General features: G+C 41.0%; 1 protein-coding gene across 1 annotated transcript; it reads left to right on the top strand.

The window, feature by feature from the left end:
• Positions 1 to 7,978: 7,978 nt before the first annotated feature.
• On the top strand, positions 7,979 to 11,296 carry LOC117824414. Its single transcript, XM_034699886.1, has 2 exons — positions 7,979 to 8,223; positions 8,456 to 11,296. Exon 2 carries the CDS (start codon positions 10,027 to 10,029, stop codon positions 11,218 to 11,220), a length of 1,194 nt encoding a protein of 397 aa, XP_034555777.1. The 5' UTR covers positions 7,979 to 8,223; positions 8,456 to 10,026; the 3' UTR covers positions 11,221 to 11,296.
• The last annotated feature ends 3,483 nt before the right edge of the window (positions 11,297 to 14,779 follow it).

Raw genomic sequence — 14,779 nt, 5'->3', positions numbered from 1 at the left:
ACATCGGGTCCTATACCATGAGGGGTACCAAGCGTTTCATGATTATATTTTGAAACGAGCATGTCATAAAGACTTCAGGAGACAAGCTCCAAAATGACAAGGACTTTACTACAGAGCTCCCGCTGCAAAAACAGTCGTTACATCTTTTGTTTTGTTTTCTATCATCAAGAGACGTTGGCTACCCTCTCAAAAAATCTTGGCACCCAATGTCATGAATGTCAACCACAGGGATTGCAATCAATAATGCTTTATTTTCAGTTGTCACAGTAATTGTGCTGGGTTTATTATTAGTAGTAGTAATATCATTTTCAATTTGTTTTTAAGATACACACACAGACTGTGATAGATCTGAGCAAGCTTAGATCAGCCAGGTTCCCGTAATCATTCTGAAATGATTCCCCCTTCCAGCGTAAAATAACAATCACAAAACTTGTTGTGTATTAAGTCGATGCCAACTTTGCTTTTGACTCTTTGGTTTTTGTCTGGTCTACTCAACAAAATAAAAAAAATAGAGTGTTAGCATGTGAGTCATAGCACTGCTTTGTCCAATTCTAGTTGGCACAGGGGTCCGACCAATGGTGCCATGGTTTGTCGGCCGTAAAATGAGCAGAAGGGCACGGCTTTGAATGTCTCTGCTACAGGACCCCTGGGCACGGCTACAACAATCAGTTGCTCAAAATGGAAGTGCAATTGTAGGCGAAAAGGGCAACAGTACTCTGGCAGGCGCACAGAACGAGACGGCGGCCCCTCCGGACCACTCTCTGCCTGATCGCTCCTGGAGTTGGCAGGATCCTCAAAAAGGTCATTGTTTGGGAAGAAAAGAGGCAGAAAATGAGTTTGTATGGTTGCTTTTTTCACACTATTCTAAAAGATTCAATCTTTTCAAAGTGATGATATGAATGAATATGGAAATTAATAAAAGAAGATCAAATGATAAAAAGAGTCAGGGTGGCTCTGAAAACTCTTATTCCAACTTGGCTGAAGATGAAGCTTTTATAAGAATTTGGCACAACAGCAGCAAAACAGCAGACCTTACTGTTACAGTGCAGACTCTTTTGGCATATTAAAGAAGTCATAATTAATTCTTTCAAAACCATGGCCTTGAGTGCTAATCCTTAATTCTACTTAAGTGTAATTTTCCTTCACTAAAGTGGACATAATAAATTGGTTCTGACAGAGAATTTGGTGCAGGGCTTTTTGTGCAACACATGGAATCCAGTTCAAAACCTTGGAGCAATATTTTCGTTTACTTTCAGCATTTCAAATGGTCACATCTGAATGTAGCATTGAAGTCAGTCGACTAATACCTTCCATGCACTGGAATACTTGAAAAAATACTTTAAAAAGACTCTAAAAAGAGCAAGCAAGTCAGAGTTTTTAGTCACAGACTTAAGATTTTGCAAAGACCGAACCAGATCTGCGGGATCACTTACTGCAAAACTACAGCCAGATTCCTCCTGAGACGATTTCCCACCCTGCAGCAGGACTGGGGCTACCCCTGCTTTTCAGAGTTTGCTAACAGATTGTAAATATTGACTGACTTGTCAAAGCCTCTACAAAGTAAATCCTCCTTCTGTACACACACACGTGTATGTATGAGAGAGAGGAGCAGTACAGCTCGATTGTATGATTGAAGCTAGCAATCTAAAGCTGAAATGCACAGTTAGCTCACAGGCTAATAACAAACAGTAATGTTAGCCTAATCCAGGACACCAGGGATTTGATGGTGCAGCAATTCCTGCCCATTTTTTTCTTTCCCCACTACATTTGTGAGGATGTGTCAAAGAGACATTCTTGCTTTCCCTACACTTCCAACAGTTTCACCTTGTTTCCCACAGTCCAACAGAAATGCTTCTTATTATATTACCAGGTCCTCCATGTTTGTCTTGCTAGTCACACAGCTTCCTGTGTGATGCTAGTAAGAGGGATCCGATTGGTTGTTTGCAATGTTCACACCATTGAACAGCACAGTTTGCATAAGACAAGACTAAAGACGTGCTGTAATATCAAATAAGTTTGATCATATCTTATTTGGTTTTATGGCCACATTACACCTAGCGACTGAGACCACAGGGAGAATATAGATTTTAGTAAAACTTTTATCATTTCATTCCGACTTTGACATTTTTTTGTGTCTTTGAAAATCACTCTAAATTTAGTTTGTTGTAAAATAAGTAAAAGTTTAGAGAGCATGTAGCAGGTCTGCCTGGAGGGGCGGTTTGAGTCGATAGATAGATCAGACAATTGCTGTAGTCACACATGCACTTAACTCCTGAAATTATGCAAATATTTGCATAACTTCTAATCTTGCTATCCTCAAAACAGATGCGTTACAAAAACAAAGAGATTAGCTATTCACACCAATCTTTTTCTTGTTGTTAAAGCTGTTAATAGGTTTCATTTTGCTGTAGAAATAAGCATTTTAACATTGGAGTCAGTTGGGATTCCCTGGCTTTAGGAGTCAGCCTCAAGTTGACACCCAAGAAACTGCAGTTTTTAACATTTCTGCATTGACTTCATTTTCCAAGGCTGGAGGTTGCTACTTGGTCTCAAGTTACATAATGTATTACATGTACTGTGTATAATCAATAAACATAAATAATTCAACCAACATGAATAAGCATGGTAGTTCTGATGATGATATAGCCTCCAGAAAAATCTGCTGATTGTTGAGTTTCCAGTGTAACCGACTGTCGGCTATAAAGGACTTCCAGCCTACTCCTTTCCTAGTTGTTGCCATTGTGTAGAAACTTGGGAAGTGAGAATAGAGCTGGAGTTGAGAGACAGCGTCCATGAGCAGATTATTAGCTGCATTTGCATACAAGTATGTTTGAACTGAAATAAAGAGAAAGCTAAACTGTCATCAGATGATAGCTAAGGTTTTACAGTTGGAACTGTATAAGTGCATTCAGCCAATGACTGCTGAAACATGATCACAGTACTGCTTGAACTTCAAAGGGACACTAGAACACTTTGGACACAAAGAATCACATTCATAAGTAGATTGTAGATAGAGATTAATTCATTATTGTTAGACTGCTTAATACTGAAAGAGTGCACTGTGTTTTATTTAACAGAGGAGCCGTGCATGTGCCGAACTGGCGAGAGAGAGAGAGAGAGAGGGAGAGAGTGGTACTTTTTTTTGTAAAGCTTGCTCAGACAAAATGTGCTCTCTTCAGAGCCGCAGTTTGCATGCAGTGGAGCAGGTCATCAGAAGAGCATCAGCAGCACCAGTACTGGGCTAAAAAGTTTTTCTTCATGTTAGACTATGTTGTATTCATTTATTCACTGGACTGCTGCTTTGAAGTCAATACACAGTTTTTCCTGAAATTGACTTTATGACTTAATACATCTAAAAGTGCAAAATATGGTTATGGATCAATTTTTTAAAATAAATCAAAGTTTTGAGGTCTGTACAAAAACAGAACATCATAATAAGTAAGGGCTGAGGCATAGTGATCAGGGCGTAATACAAATTAGAATCCCGACAGTGTGAACAAGACCTCGACATAGTGGAGGAGTATTGTCTCACCCTGGCAGTGATTATCACCCAGCTAAACACACCAACTAAAGACACAAAAAAGTTGACAAAATTATTTTATTATTTTATTCATTTATACAGATAAAAAAGAGGTCCTTCTTTTTGTATTTGTTTTAGATTTTTTTTAGATTTTTCAAAAGTGCAAGTACACAGAGACATAAGACAAAACATAAACAGACATAGGAAAGAAAAAATACAATATAATAGGAGACACCGCAACACTGGACATGACACTGGTGGGGGGTTGCGGTTACATAATAATTCATAACCAATTCATGATGGGTGAGTCCAGGTACACAACAAAACATCTAGGAGGCTGAGTAGCAGTTACAACAGCAGCAGGTAGCTAACAGTATGGAAGAGTCTCCTTGCAGAGGACCATGAACACACATAATTACAGTACAAAGCTCTTAACCCAGACCTCTCCTGACAATGTCCCAGAGCCCACTCAGACCTCGGTCAAAGTCTTTTGACCAGCAGCTGTCTCCATATACACACATCAAGGTAATCCTCCAGCCATGAGTCCTTCATGAAGCATGCTGGATTTCGCTCCTTCCAGTTAAGAAGAATCAGTCTTTTAACCGAAAGGCACCCAAGAGCCCACAGGCGTGTGAAAAGTCCTTCTGATTTGATGATCACTTATATGATAACTGATTCTTTTCTGCCTCCTTGTGGGACAAAATTACATAAGACTTAACGTTTCAACTTACAGTCAGGTTAAAACATTAGCCTATTTTTTATGAATTATCTTAACCGAATAATTTTATTAACATAACATTAGACAAGGTGAACAGGACCTCTGCAGGACAATTTATGTTGACCTTTTTGTCCTCATTCAGTTCTACTTTGTCTTCTTTGCAGTTGACACATCTTTAAAGTTAAATGAGGCAAATGTCACAAATGTTGCATTTGTGTTATTGTTGCTATTATCACAATGCTTATGGTTTAAGTTACTTTGTAGCAATCTGTAAATTAGAAATGCACTCACCAGCTCTGCTACCACGCAGGACAGGATGTTGCCACCTCTTTTATGGTTGGGGTCCATTGGCTCCTCAGGCTACTTGCTAACTGTCCAAGACAGTTCCGAGACGGAAACTAACATTTTTGCCACAGTGTCAACAGGCAGAGGGGGGATGTGCTAGGCTCATTTCTGCATAGTGGTTTGATGTGGTGTATGTGATGAGGCTGTTCCTGGCATTGCTTTTACTGTTGTGAATCAGTCATTGTTTTGGGGGGGTTTTGACCAATCAGAATCAAGAATTAAAGACAACCAGGTATGTAGTTATTTAAATGTTGTCTTTTTGTTGTATTAATTCCTGCACTCTGTTCACATAGTAGTTTGACAGCATTGGAACTCACCCTTTTTAGTACAGTAAAGGTTCAATATCTTTTGTGTGAAATCCTAATTGCGTAAACTGTTTATTGGTTGTTGTTTTCCTTTATAGACCACACACATGCACTGCTGTCTCTATATGGTCTATATTTGTAAGCCTGTTCATATAAAACTTCACTTTTTGAACTGCAGATCTTCTCAGCTGTCATGATTCTCTGACTAGAAACATTTCCATTTCTGCTGACCCAATCTAAACCAGCTGTCCAACCAAATTTCCAGCATATATTACATACCCCAATGGTCATATTTTGAAGCTTGGGGCCACAGCCCAAGATACTGTATTCGACTAGTAGGGAATAAGAACATGTCAAACTGTCTTCTGAGATAACAGTTGCTGTACCTGCTAGATGAGGAGCAAGTCAAAGGTTGATGAGTATTTCGCCTCCTTCAGTCTCCAGCAGCACAGTGGGGCCATGAACCCTCCTGCCAGCACAGCTCCTCGTGTCCCATCAGGAGGTTTTGTCTATGAAATAAATCCTCACAATCTTTACATCCCTTCCCCTTTCTCTTCCTTTTTTCTGTACTTTGGCTTCCCATACACACAGCTTGCAAACAATAATCAACCATCCTGCTTTTTTCTGTTTTGGCAGCAAAGCAAAAAGGAAGAGAGCAAACATGCCCTGTCCAAAGCCAAATCAAAATCTAAGATACACACAGGGAAGGAGTGATATGGATGTGTGTGTGTTATAGAGGAGTGAAGATGTGGGAGGGTTATGAGTGAAAAAACAATCTTGCAGCAGCTGGGGGTAGAAAAAGGCGATCTCCAGTGGCAGATAGGAGCAGACGAAGAATAAAGGTGTGGGGAGGAGAAAAGCAAACAGCGATGAAAGAGCAAATCTGCTGTAATAGTCTCAGCAGCTGAACTGATTAAAATGGGAAAGTGATTCAGACCAGTCTTTGCTTTGCAAACAGAAACTGCTGGGTGAACTTTATTATAGACAGTGTTTGAGGGACGGAGAAACGTAGAACAATAACCTTAACCTTTGCATACAGGATGGCAAAGTGTAAATATTAAAGTATATACATATACAGGAACAGAGTGTAAACTTGAACTCGTACTCTCCATGCTGCAAATAATAATGCTAAAATGCTAATGGGTAGTTAGTGTACTGTTAGCATGGTCATCTGGGTCAGGCCAATCTCGTTCAGTGTTTGTACTTGTTCCTGTGATCCAATTTTAACATCTTACCTGACACAGAGGGATGTCATGTACAGTCAATGGGCTTGTATAGTCCCCTTTGGAGTTTTGCTCTTCCATTGTACATGTTCAACAATGTAGGAAACCAGGGTTCCTGTCGATTATCAGGAACAACAATTCCATGTTGAATTATTGATTGAACTAGAAACATGTTGTGTTACCTGAACTTAACCATGTTTTGTACTTGTACTGAGCGAGTAACAGTTTTACAGAGCATGAAGAAGGGAGAGGTTGAATGGCATCTTGAAACAGAAGCAACAACATGATAGAAAAATGAAAGTACCATGGAACAAATGCCAGAAGGAACCTTGAAACAGAGATCGAAAGGCTCTTTGACACTGTTACAATGCATTGCAAAATCTTGGGAAAAAGGGGGAACTTCGTAAGGCATATTTATGACCTTGGTATGGAATGCAGTTGATTTATGTAGGACTACAAAAAAAAAGCTGTGAATCGCTTTCAATATATCATATAAACTGTTGTCCGAGGACTGAAGACTGAAAGGAACATGGAGGTGGTCTCTTTGATGTTCCCCATTGGTTTCTGAAGAGTGCTTTGAAGCCCAAGGACTCATCACTTGGGAAATGCTGACACTACCTAGCTTTCTGTCAACCTTTCTTTCAGAGTCGAGATGTTATTTTAGCCTCCTGCTACAACACGCCCACCTATCAGTCAGCTCAGACATGCCCTTAATAATGCAAGTATATGTATAACTCTTAGCCTAATGTTAAATTATTATAAACATGTATAGATGGACTATTTAGACTTAGACAACTTTTTTGGCCTGGTGTTGTAGCAGGTGTATGGACACATGGAGGCCGACTGTGAGTCTGGAAGTCCATACATCTGGTACATCATAATTGGTGAGCCAGCCAGGAGGGAACACATTCGTTACTCCATTAGTTATTGATTATCAACAATATTACCTGCCTGTCCCATGGAACGTTACTAACCATAGACCTTTCTGGAGTACCTCAGCTCCATTGTCTCGTAGGTTCCTCTGAGCTGCCATAGGCATCCTCCTGCTGTGGACATTCCGGACTCCAGCTGATATGGACATGCTGGCCTCCAGCGGTAAGAGCTACTACTACTCGTCTCATCACTATCACCGCTTCCTCTGTCTCTTATTCTCCTCTATCCCTCTTTCCAGACCCAACTCGGTCGAGGCAGATGTTTGTCTAACGTGAGTCTGGTTCTGTTCTTGGTGTCTGACTGTTAAACGGAAGTTTTTCCTCACCGCTGTAACTAGCTAAATACTGCGAGGTGCAATGTTCATGATGGATTAAGGTGGGTAATCTGGCATAGAGTGGTCTAGACTTCCTATGTTTGTAAAAGTGTCTTGAGATAACGTTTGTTGTGATTTAGCGCTAAACAAATAAAGATTGATTGATTGATTGATTGAATATTATTTTAATATACTTTTTGATTACTTTTAATGAGGACATTAATTTAAAATTGTATGTGAATGATAATGTTAAGAGCCAGTTCTTGCTGAGCCAGTTCTTGCTGAGCCAAATGATCTGGATCACATAGAAATGCTGGAATTCCCATCACCAGGAGCATATATGGTTGGTTGTTTATCTGAGAAAGAAGACAGATCGTAACCCTGCTATTACATAATGAGATGGATTGCAGACAACTTGGGTAAGAGCATAGCCTTTGTAGACCTGAAGCAATCCATGGATCTTTGTGGATATAGTCAGTCTCATACTATCAAAGTTAACCAAGTTAAATTTTCTATAAACTGCCATTTTTAACTATGCTTGAGACATATTTATTTCAACTATAAATGTGGGCATTTTAACAAAAAATATAAAAATGATCCTGCTTTGTTTTGATCGTTTAATATGACATGTAGGAAAGTCCTTTAAACGCCCTCAGAAAGTCAGAATATATAACGGTTGTATCATTGTGTTTCTGTATTGTTACTGGCATACATCTTTGTATTTAATCACTGGGAAGGTCACTGTCCCTTTAACAGAGCAGAGAGTTAACAAGCGGCTCCAGTAAGTCTGGGTCTGTGAGGCTCTCAGTGTGTTCATGACTGGTGAGCTGCAGACTTCAGGGAAGATTTGTGTGTCATTGCCAGATGTAAGTACCTCAATTTAAGTATTTTGTGATTATTATTATGCCAACTTTGACATGTGTTACAGTTTCTTTATTGACGTGCTGTGAGCTGTTTTGTGGAGTCCTACAGACTTGATTATGTGTTTGATAACAGTATAGTTACGTGTGCAGTGTTTTTCTCTTATTAATGTGAGCTATCGTTGCCAATCTAATTCTTATTGTAGTTGTTGTAAATTGTTTATTGTATCTCCCTCAGATACCGCATTCATCTCCGAATAAATCACCTGAACTAGAAGCTCAGCCTCCGTGAGTCTTTTACAGGATTCACACCACCATAGTGTTCACCGCTCTATTCCGCGCAACTGTAGAGGCCCTAGAACCTCTGTTACATTGGTCCTTCGAGCCGGATTAGAGCTACCTCACGGCACTATGGATCCTCCTAGTCAGGACACGAAAGAGACATCTGGTCGTCCCCACAGAGAGCGACAGCCACCACAAAGCCTACGTGACTTCGAGGTGGGCTATGTTCCTCAACCACAATGTGTACCTCCAACTGTTCAAGCCCGGTTAATGAGACGAGGTCCACATCAGTCAGGAGCAAGCACACATCGTCGGGAACATCCGGATGTCATTCTAGGGAGGGAACAACCACGTCTGACAGCAAATGGTCCTCACACCGGTCCTCTTCCAGGTCTGCTTCTAGGTCCAGTGTCAGCTCCATTCGTTCATCAGTGGGTGTATATCTCCAAAACACTCTGTCACCAGTCCAGGAGGCTATTCTTCAGGAGAGCATCCACCGCTTGGAGCTAGAAGATTTACAGCGTCAGGTTGTAGAAGACAGCAGTGCTGATTTGGAGTGTCAGTGCCTACAGAGGCTACAGCAGGAGGCCCAAGATGCACGGGAAGCCATTACCAAATGCCTAGAGAGGCAGAGGCGACTACAGAAGAAAGAGAAACAACTGCAGGTAGCCCAGCTGATGACCTCGCTCCTTCAGGATCCTGATATGGACGTATCTCACAGCTCACTGCCAGTGACTCGTGCACAACCAACCAATTCCCATGCTGGCTCCTCTCTTCAGCAACACTCCATCTCTCAGCCTCAGTCTAGTCTCACACCTGCATACGCAGGAGCATCGGCACTGACTTCTTCTCAGTATAACACCCAAGCAATAGCTCCTTTGTCTCCAGATTCTCCTGTTGCACTGCAGAGAAGGCTGCCGTTGCCATCGCACTCAGCTCTCGTCTCTTCAGCAGGTCCTCTGCCTGGACAGATGTGCAACCACTGCAGCATCTCATCCAGCTCCTATCATCCATCCCCCTACTGAGCTACATCCGATGCTACATCAGGCTTTCGTGGCTACACCTGGTATCCAGACCCAGCTGTATCACGCCACAGGTCCCACTACAGTAAAGGCTGAGACTTGGAACCCATCTGCTTATGCTGCAACACAACCAGTCCAACACATGGGTTCCACGACATCTCATGGAGCTCCGATCATAGCGCCTATTATACCAGGGCCTTCACATCATCAGGTCTCAGAGATGCAGTTTTCTTCACCTTACGGCATGTCCCTGCCGAAGCTGCCGGTCTTTGAGCGTGACCGCGAAAGCGACTTTGCTCTACTCAAGATGGCACTAGACAACATGGTTGGAAGTCATGGTCGCTTGTCTGAACAATATAAGTACCAGGTGCTTCTCAGTCACTTAAAGCTCCCCAGTGCTCTTCACCTGGCTAAAGCATACATGTATGACCCTTGACCTTACTCTGCTGCACTGCAAGCTCTCCAAGACAAGTATGGTCAACCCCGACAGCTTGTGCAATCAGAGATGGGAGCCATTCTCAACTCACCTGCCATCAAGTTTGGCGACTCCGAAGTCTTTGACTCTTTCGCCCTGTCCATTCAATCTCTGGTGGGTACGTTAGGGACCCTGGAGGGGCCAAATGGATACAAGTTGAGATGTGGATCCCATGTTGACCGACTTCTGAGCAAAATGCCTCCTTCATATAGGGATGGATTCATCGAATACTGTCTGAGCCGTGGCATTCTTCAGACAGGGTCAGATCTCACCTACACCCTGCCTGACCTGGCAGCTTGGATTCAGATGAAGTCACAAGCAAAGCGTCTCTCAAGCCGAGCTGCAGCGCTCTATCAGTGTGATGTACCCAGGCCAGTGAAGAAAGACCAACGTGTCACTCACCAGAAAGAGAAGACCACTACCATCCTTCTTAACACCGGGGAAGTCCCTAAAACTCCAGAACCTGCTCACTTCAAGTCTACTTTCAAGTCCAAGCCATATTGTCCCTATTGTGACAACAAGGAGCACTTCTTGAATGCCTGTGACGAATTCAAGAAGTTGTCCACCAGTCAAGTAGTGAAGTGGATCAGAGATGGGAAACGGTGTTGGAAGTGTGGCCGTAACCATGATGCCGAAGCATGTAACCTCAAGCGTCCCTGTAAGACATGTAAAGAACAGCATCTTACTATACTGCATGACTCTGCACATCAGATGCAAACCAGCGTCCAAATGGTGAATACTCCACCCATTCGAGTCTATCTTGACCGTCCCAACCAACCACAACAGATCATGTTGAAGGTGGTCAAGGTCATTCTAAGTAATGGAGACCAAACCTTAGAGATGTATGCCGTGTTGGATGATGGCTTGGAACGCAGTATCATCCTCCCTCAAGCTGTGCACTACTTGAACCTTTCGAAGCAGCCTGAGACTCTCAACATATGGACAGTACAGCAGAGTGTCGAACAACTTCATGGCAGCTCCGTCTCCTTTGATGTTTCTCCACTGTGTACGCCATCCCAGAAGTATCGGATTCACCGGGCTTTCACCGCTGAAGGCCTCAGCCTTGCCGAACATTCTTACCCTGTGGCTGCACTACAGAAACGTTACAAGCACCTCCACGGTTTGCCAGTATTGCCCATCAACCATGCCCAGCCACTGCTTTTAATTGGTTCAGATATGCCGCACCTCCTAATTCCGATACAGCTCTATTCCGCGCAACTGTAGAGGCCCTAGACCTCTGTTACATTACACTTATTGTGGACCTTTGCTGTGATTAATAAAATATTACAATATAAAAACAGTCAGTCTTATCTATGATGGTCATACTTGCTTTTTTTGCTCATATAGAGGCATCAGTATTAATTTCAGTCTCTTTCTTGATCAACTACAAACCCCTCGCAGGAGCTTTAAAGCATCAGCCATTACATAAAGTGAAATATTTAAACTATGAAAAAGCAGCCAATGAGATCATTAACCAATATGTGTAACAAGATGATCTAATTTGCACCGATCAAACAGTATGCACAGTAATTAATATGAAATATGACTTATCCATGTTGTTCTTAATGGAGCAATTTTCACAAATTAAACTTTCACACTTACACACTGACACAAATACCCAACTAAGTGTGAAACAACGTCTCAAAGTGTGAATTGTCCAACCCTTGTCTCAAACAGTCTGAAGCCCCAGAGAGCTTCTTTTCTGATGAGCTGATTTTTCTTCTTGGTAGCCATGCAGAAAAGTTCAATATACTCAGCAGTTTCCAAAATGGCTTGTATCCACCGCGGGGCGGACTGAAATTGAAAGGCAGCACACAATGGCCTGAAAGCTTTGGGTCGAGCGGGGTGAAACCAAAGCTCTGTGACAGCTGTGACTGCATGGACACAGACACACACAGACACAGTATGTGTCTGTGTGTGTCTAAAAAGAGAGAGAGAATTTGTGTGTGTGTGTGTCTAAAAAGAGAGAGAGAAAATGAATCCCCTATCTAGCCTGCTAATTCGCTCCATGAAACTCCATTCAGCATGAGCCCCTGGGAGCGTTTCTGCCATTCCCCTGTAATTAACACTTTACCTGGTGATGAGCCACCACAGCTCCAGTAGTAATTTAGCCTTAATGTATGCACACTGTGATACACATTATTCTATTTCAATCCGAACAGCACGGAAATGCAATTATGAAGTAACTGATGATAGCGTTTCCAATCAGAAACAATTTGACGCAGCAAGCACAATTTTCTTTAATTTCTGTCAATCAGATGCAGGTGAAACAGTTTCATAGACACAGCTTCTACCGCAGGGCTGGATTATGAATATTTTCACAGTATTCTCTAAGTATCTACTCTGAATTCATTCAAATTCATGCTCATGTAATATTTTAAGTCACAGAAGAAGCAAAAGTTTTAAAGATATCAAAACGTTGACATTCATCAAAACCAATTTGATTTCAAAGCAGGGGAAACCAAATTCTAAATCAACGTTTTTTTTCTGTTTATCAAAGCGGTTGAAAATGCGATAAATCTTAACAGTAATTTTGAGCTCCATTTAATTAAAGCAGCTGAAAAAGTCATCTATTTTATCCCACCGAATTGTTTGTGGTATTTCTCAGATTGATAAGGTTTAACGAAAAGCTAACCACCCGGAACAGCATCCAATCATTTTGTGTGAAGAAAAGGTCATTACTTGATAAATTGAATTCTCTGTTCTCACAAATGTGAGCTGAATACGGTTCTTAAGAAGAAAAAAAAAGCTTATCTTGAAACAGACCCTTGCTGTGCAGGCTCCCAGTTTGTCCTGTAAGTTAAGAATACCAATTTCCCACCATCTCATCTTCACAATCAAAAAACAAATCTTGTTTTTTAAGTCTTCTTAAGCAACAGAGAGCCTTTTCCAAGTGTGATATCATCATCTTCTTCAAAGTTGGGTTTAATCATGGGGAAGAATGAGAGTTTAACAGCTTTTATACTTGTATCTGTTTAGCTTCTCTTTGTTTCTTAATTTCTTTCTTCTATCTGCCCACTAACTTTCTGTCTCTTTGTCCTTTGATAAATATTACTGATGATCATAAGCTAATTCAAATACAGTCACTATGGCTTCATAGGCAAGGTAACTATAACATCATAATCTTGTTTGATGCTGACTTGCACACAGGACATAATGACCCTGTGCACTTTTTAAAGGGAAAGGACGGGACAGGATGCCTCATGCCTCATTCTAATAAAATGAAGAAGATCATTTTATTTATGAGCATAATATATTGGTATCGAATGAAGGGAATGTATAACTTCACCAGCCCAGAGGATGTCAAGTTAAAGAACAAATGTAAGAACAAGATCAGCACCATGGACAGCAACAAAAATCTTGAGTTGTGTACACAGTCCCAGTGATTTTGTGTATTTTTTAAGTGAGTATTTATGTATGAAAAATAGAAAGATAACAATCATATTAATACTACTGTATAGCCTGCCCAATTAAATGAGAGCTCTCTGAAGCTTTAATGTTTTTAACTCTGGGAGGAAGCACCGGGCTGAGTACACAGCAAAGCTTATAACGGCTCTTAATTCAGTCTCTAGGTCATCAGCTGGCCTGACAGCTCTTTGAAATGGTCATTTAATCATTACCTCGCTTTTTTTCTTGATAACAATTAACTATAATTTTCTGCCTGTAGGTGTCTTTTGCCTGCCTGTTTTTAACCAAATCCTATAACTCAAATTGCCTTTGAGAGCTTAAGTGTTATTAGAGTAAATTGGAAAAGAGAACATCTTCCATTTCAACCTTGCTCCCTCGTCACAAATGTTTCTGTGAAATCAAGTTCATATCAATTCTTCTACAAAAATCAAGTAAAACACTGAAAGAGTGCATGACGAAAATACAAATACAAACTATGGTCAAATGGGGAAGGAGGTAAACCTGTTTTTGGACTCGTTATCTTTGCCCAGGTGTGTCTACTGATTACAAACGAGGTGCACCTGGTCTTGGATGTTAAAATGCCCAAGTGCTGCTTTCAGGAGGCAAGTGCTTCTTGTGTCTCAGCCTTTCCTTCAAGGTATTTGTGTTTAGTTGGGTTTGTATGGAGCCAAAACGATGTGTGATTTTAACTTCAGTGAAACGTTTTCAATGCCTGTATACCTGTTTTGATGCCGTTACAATTTTTTACAATGTTCTTAGTTTATTTTGTTAAAATTGTGTCTCTAAATCCTCATTTGAGTTCTTTCAGGTATTTTCTGTAAATGTATTATGTCAAGTGGTGGATCGCCGTAAGGTGTTCTCAATTTACAAGTAGTCCATTGGTAGCCCAAACCTTGAGAAATCAAAGTCTTCCGTTCACTTTTTTTCTAGTATACATTAGTTGTACCACTGTCTGTGGGACATGGGAGCCAGAGTCAATCCATTCTTTCCATCATTTGCACCTTAAGTTGATTGATGAAGCCTAACTAAGCTAAAGCCTTAAAAAGAGGGAAATAGAAAACTCCAAGGCACACTTTATAAACAATTTAAATTAATTTGTTTCATGGCATGTTCATATAGACTTTAAAAACTAGAGCATGCAGTCTACAGCAGTGGGTCAAACAGATTCAGAGGACCATAAAGCACTTTCAAAGATGTGCTCTATCAATAGAACATTTTCAATTATAGATTTGTGGCTTGCAAGAGGTACTCAACCATTTAACCATTCTGGTCTCTCCTGAGAAGGCTTTTAAATTTGGTCATTCAACCCTATAAATTACATACACAGTTCAGAGTTTATGAAAAGAGTAATTCTGAATGTATTTTGGTAAAGCCT

The sequence above is a fragment of the Notolabrus celidotus genome, chromosome 13 (assembly GCF_009762535.1).
Source record: "Notolabrus celidotus isolate fNotCel1 chromosome 13, fNotCel1.pri, whole genome shotgun sequence".
NCBI classification, from domain to species: domain Eukaryota; kingdom Metazoa; phylum Chordata; class Actinopteri; order Labriformes; family Labridae; genus Notolabrus; species Notolabrus celidotus.
The sequence above is the reverse complement of the archived record's forward strand: the minus strand, read 5'-3'. Positions and strand labels throughout refer to the sequence as shown.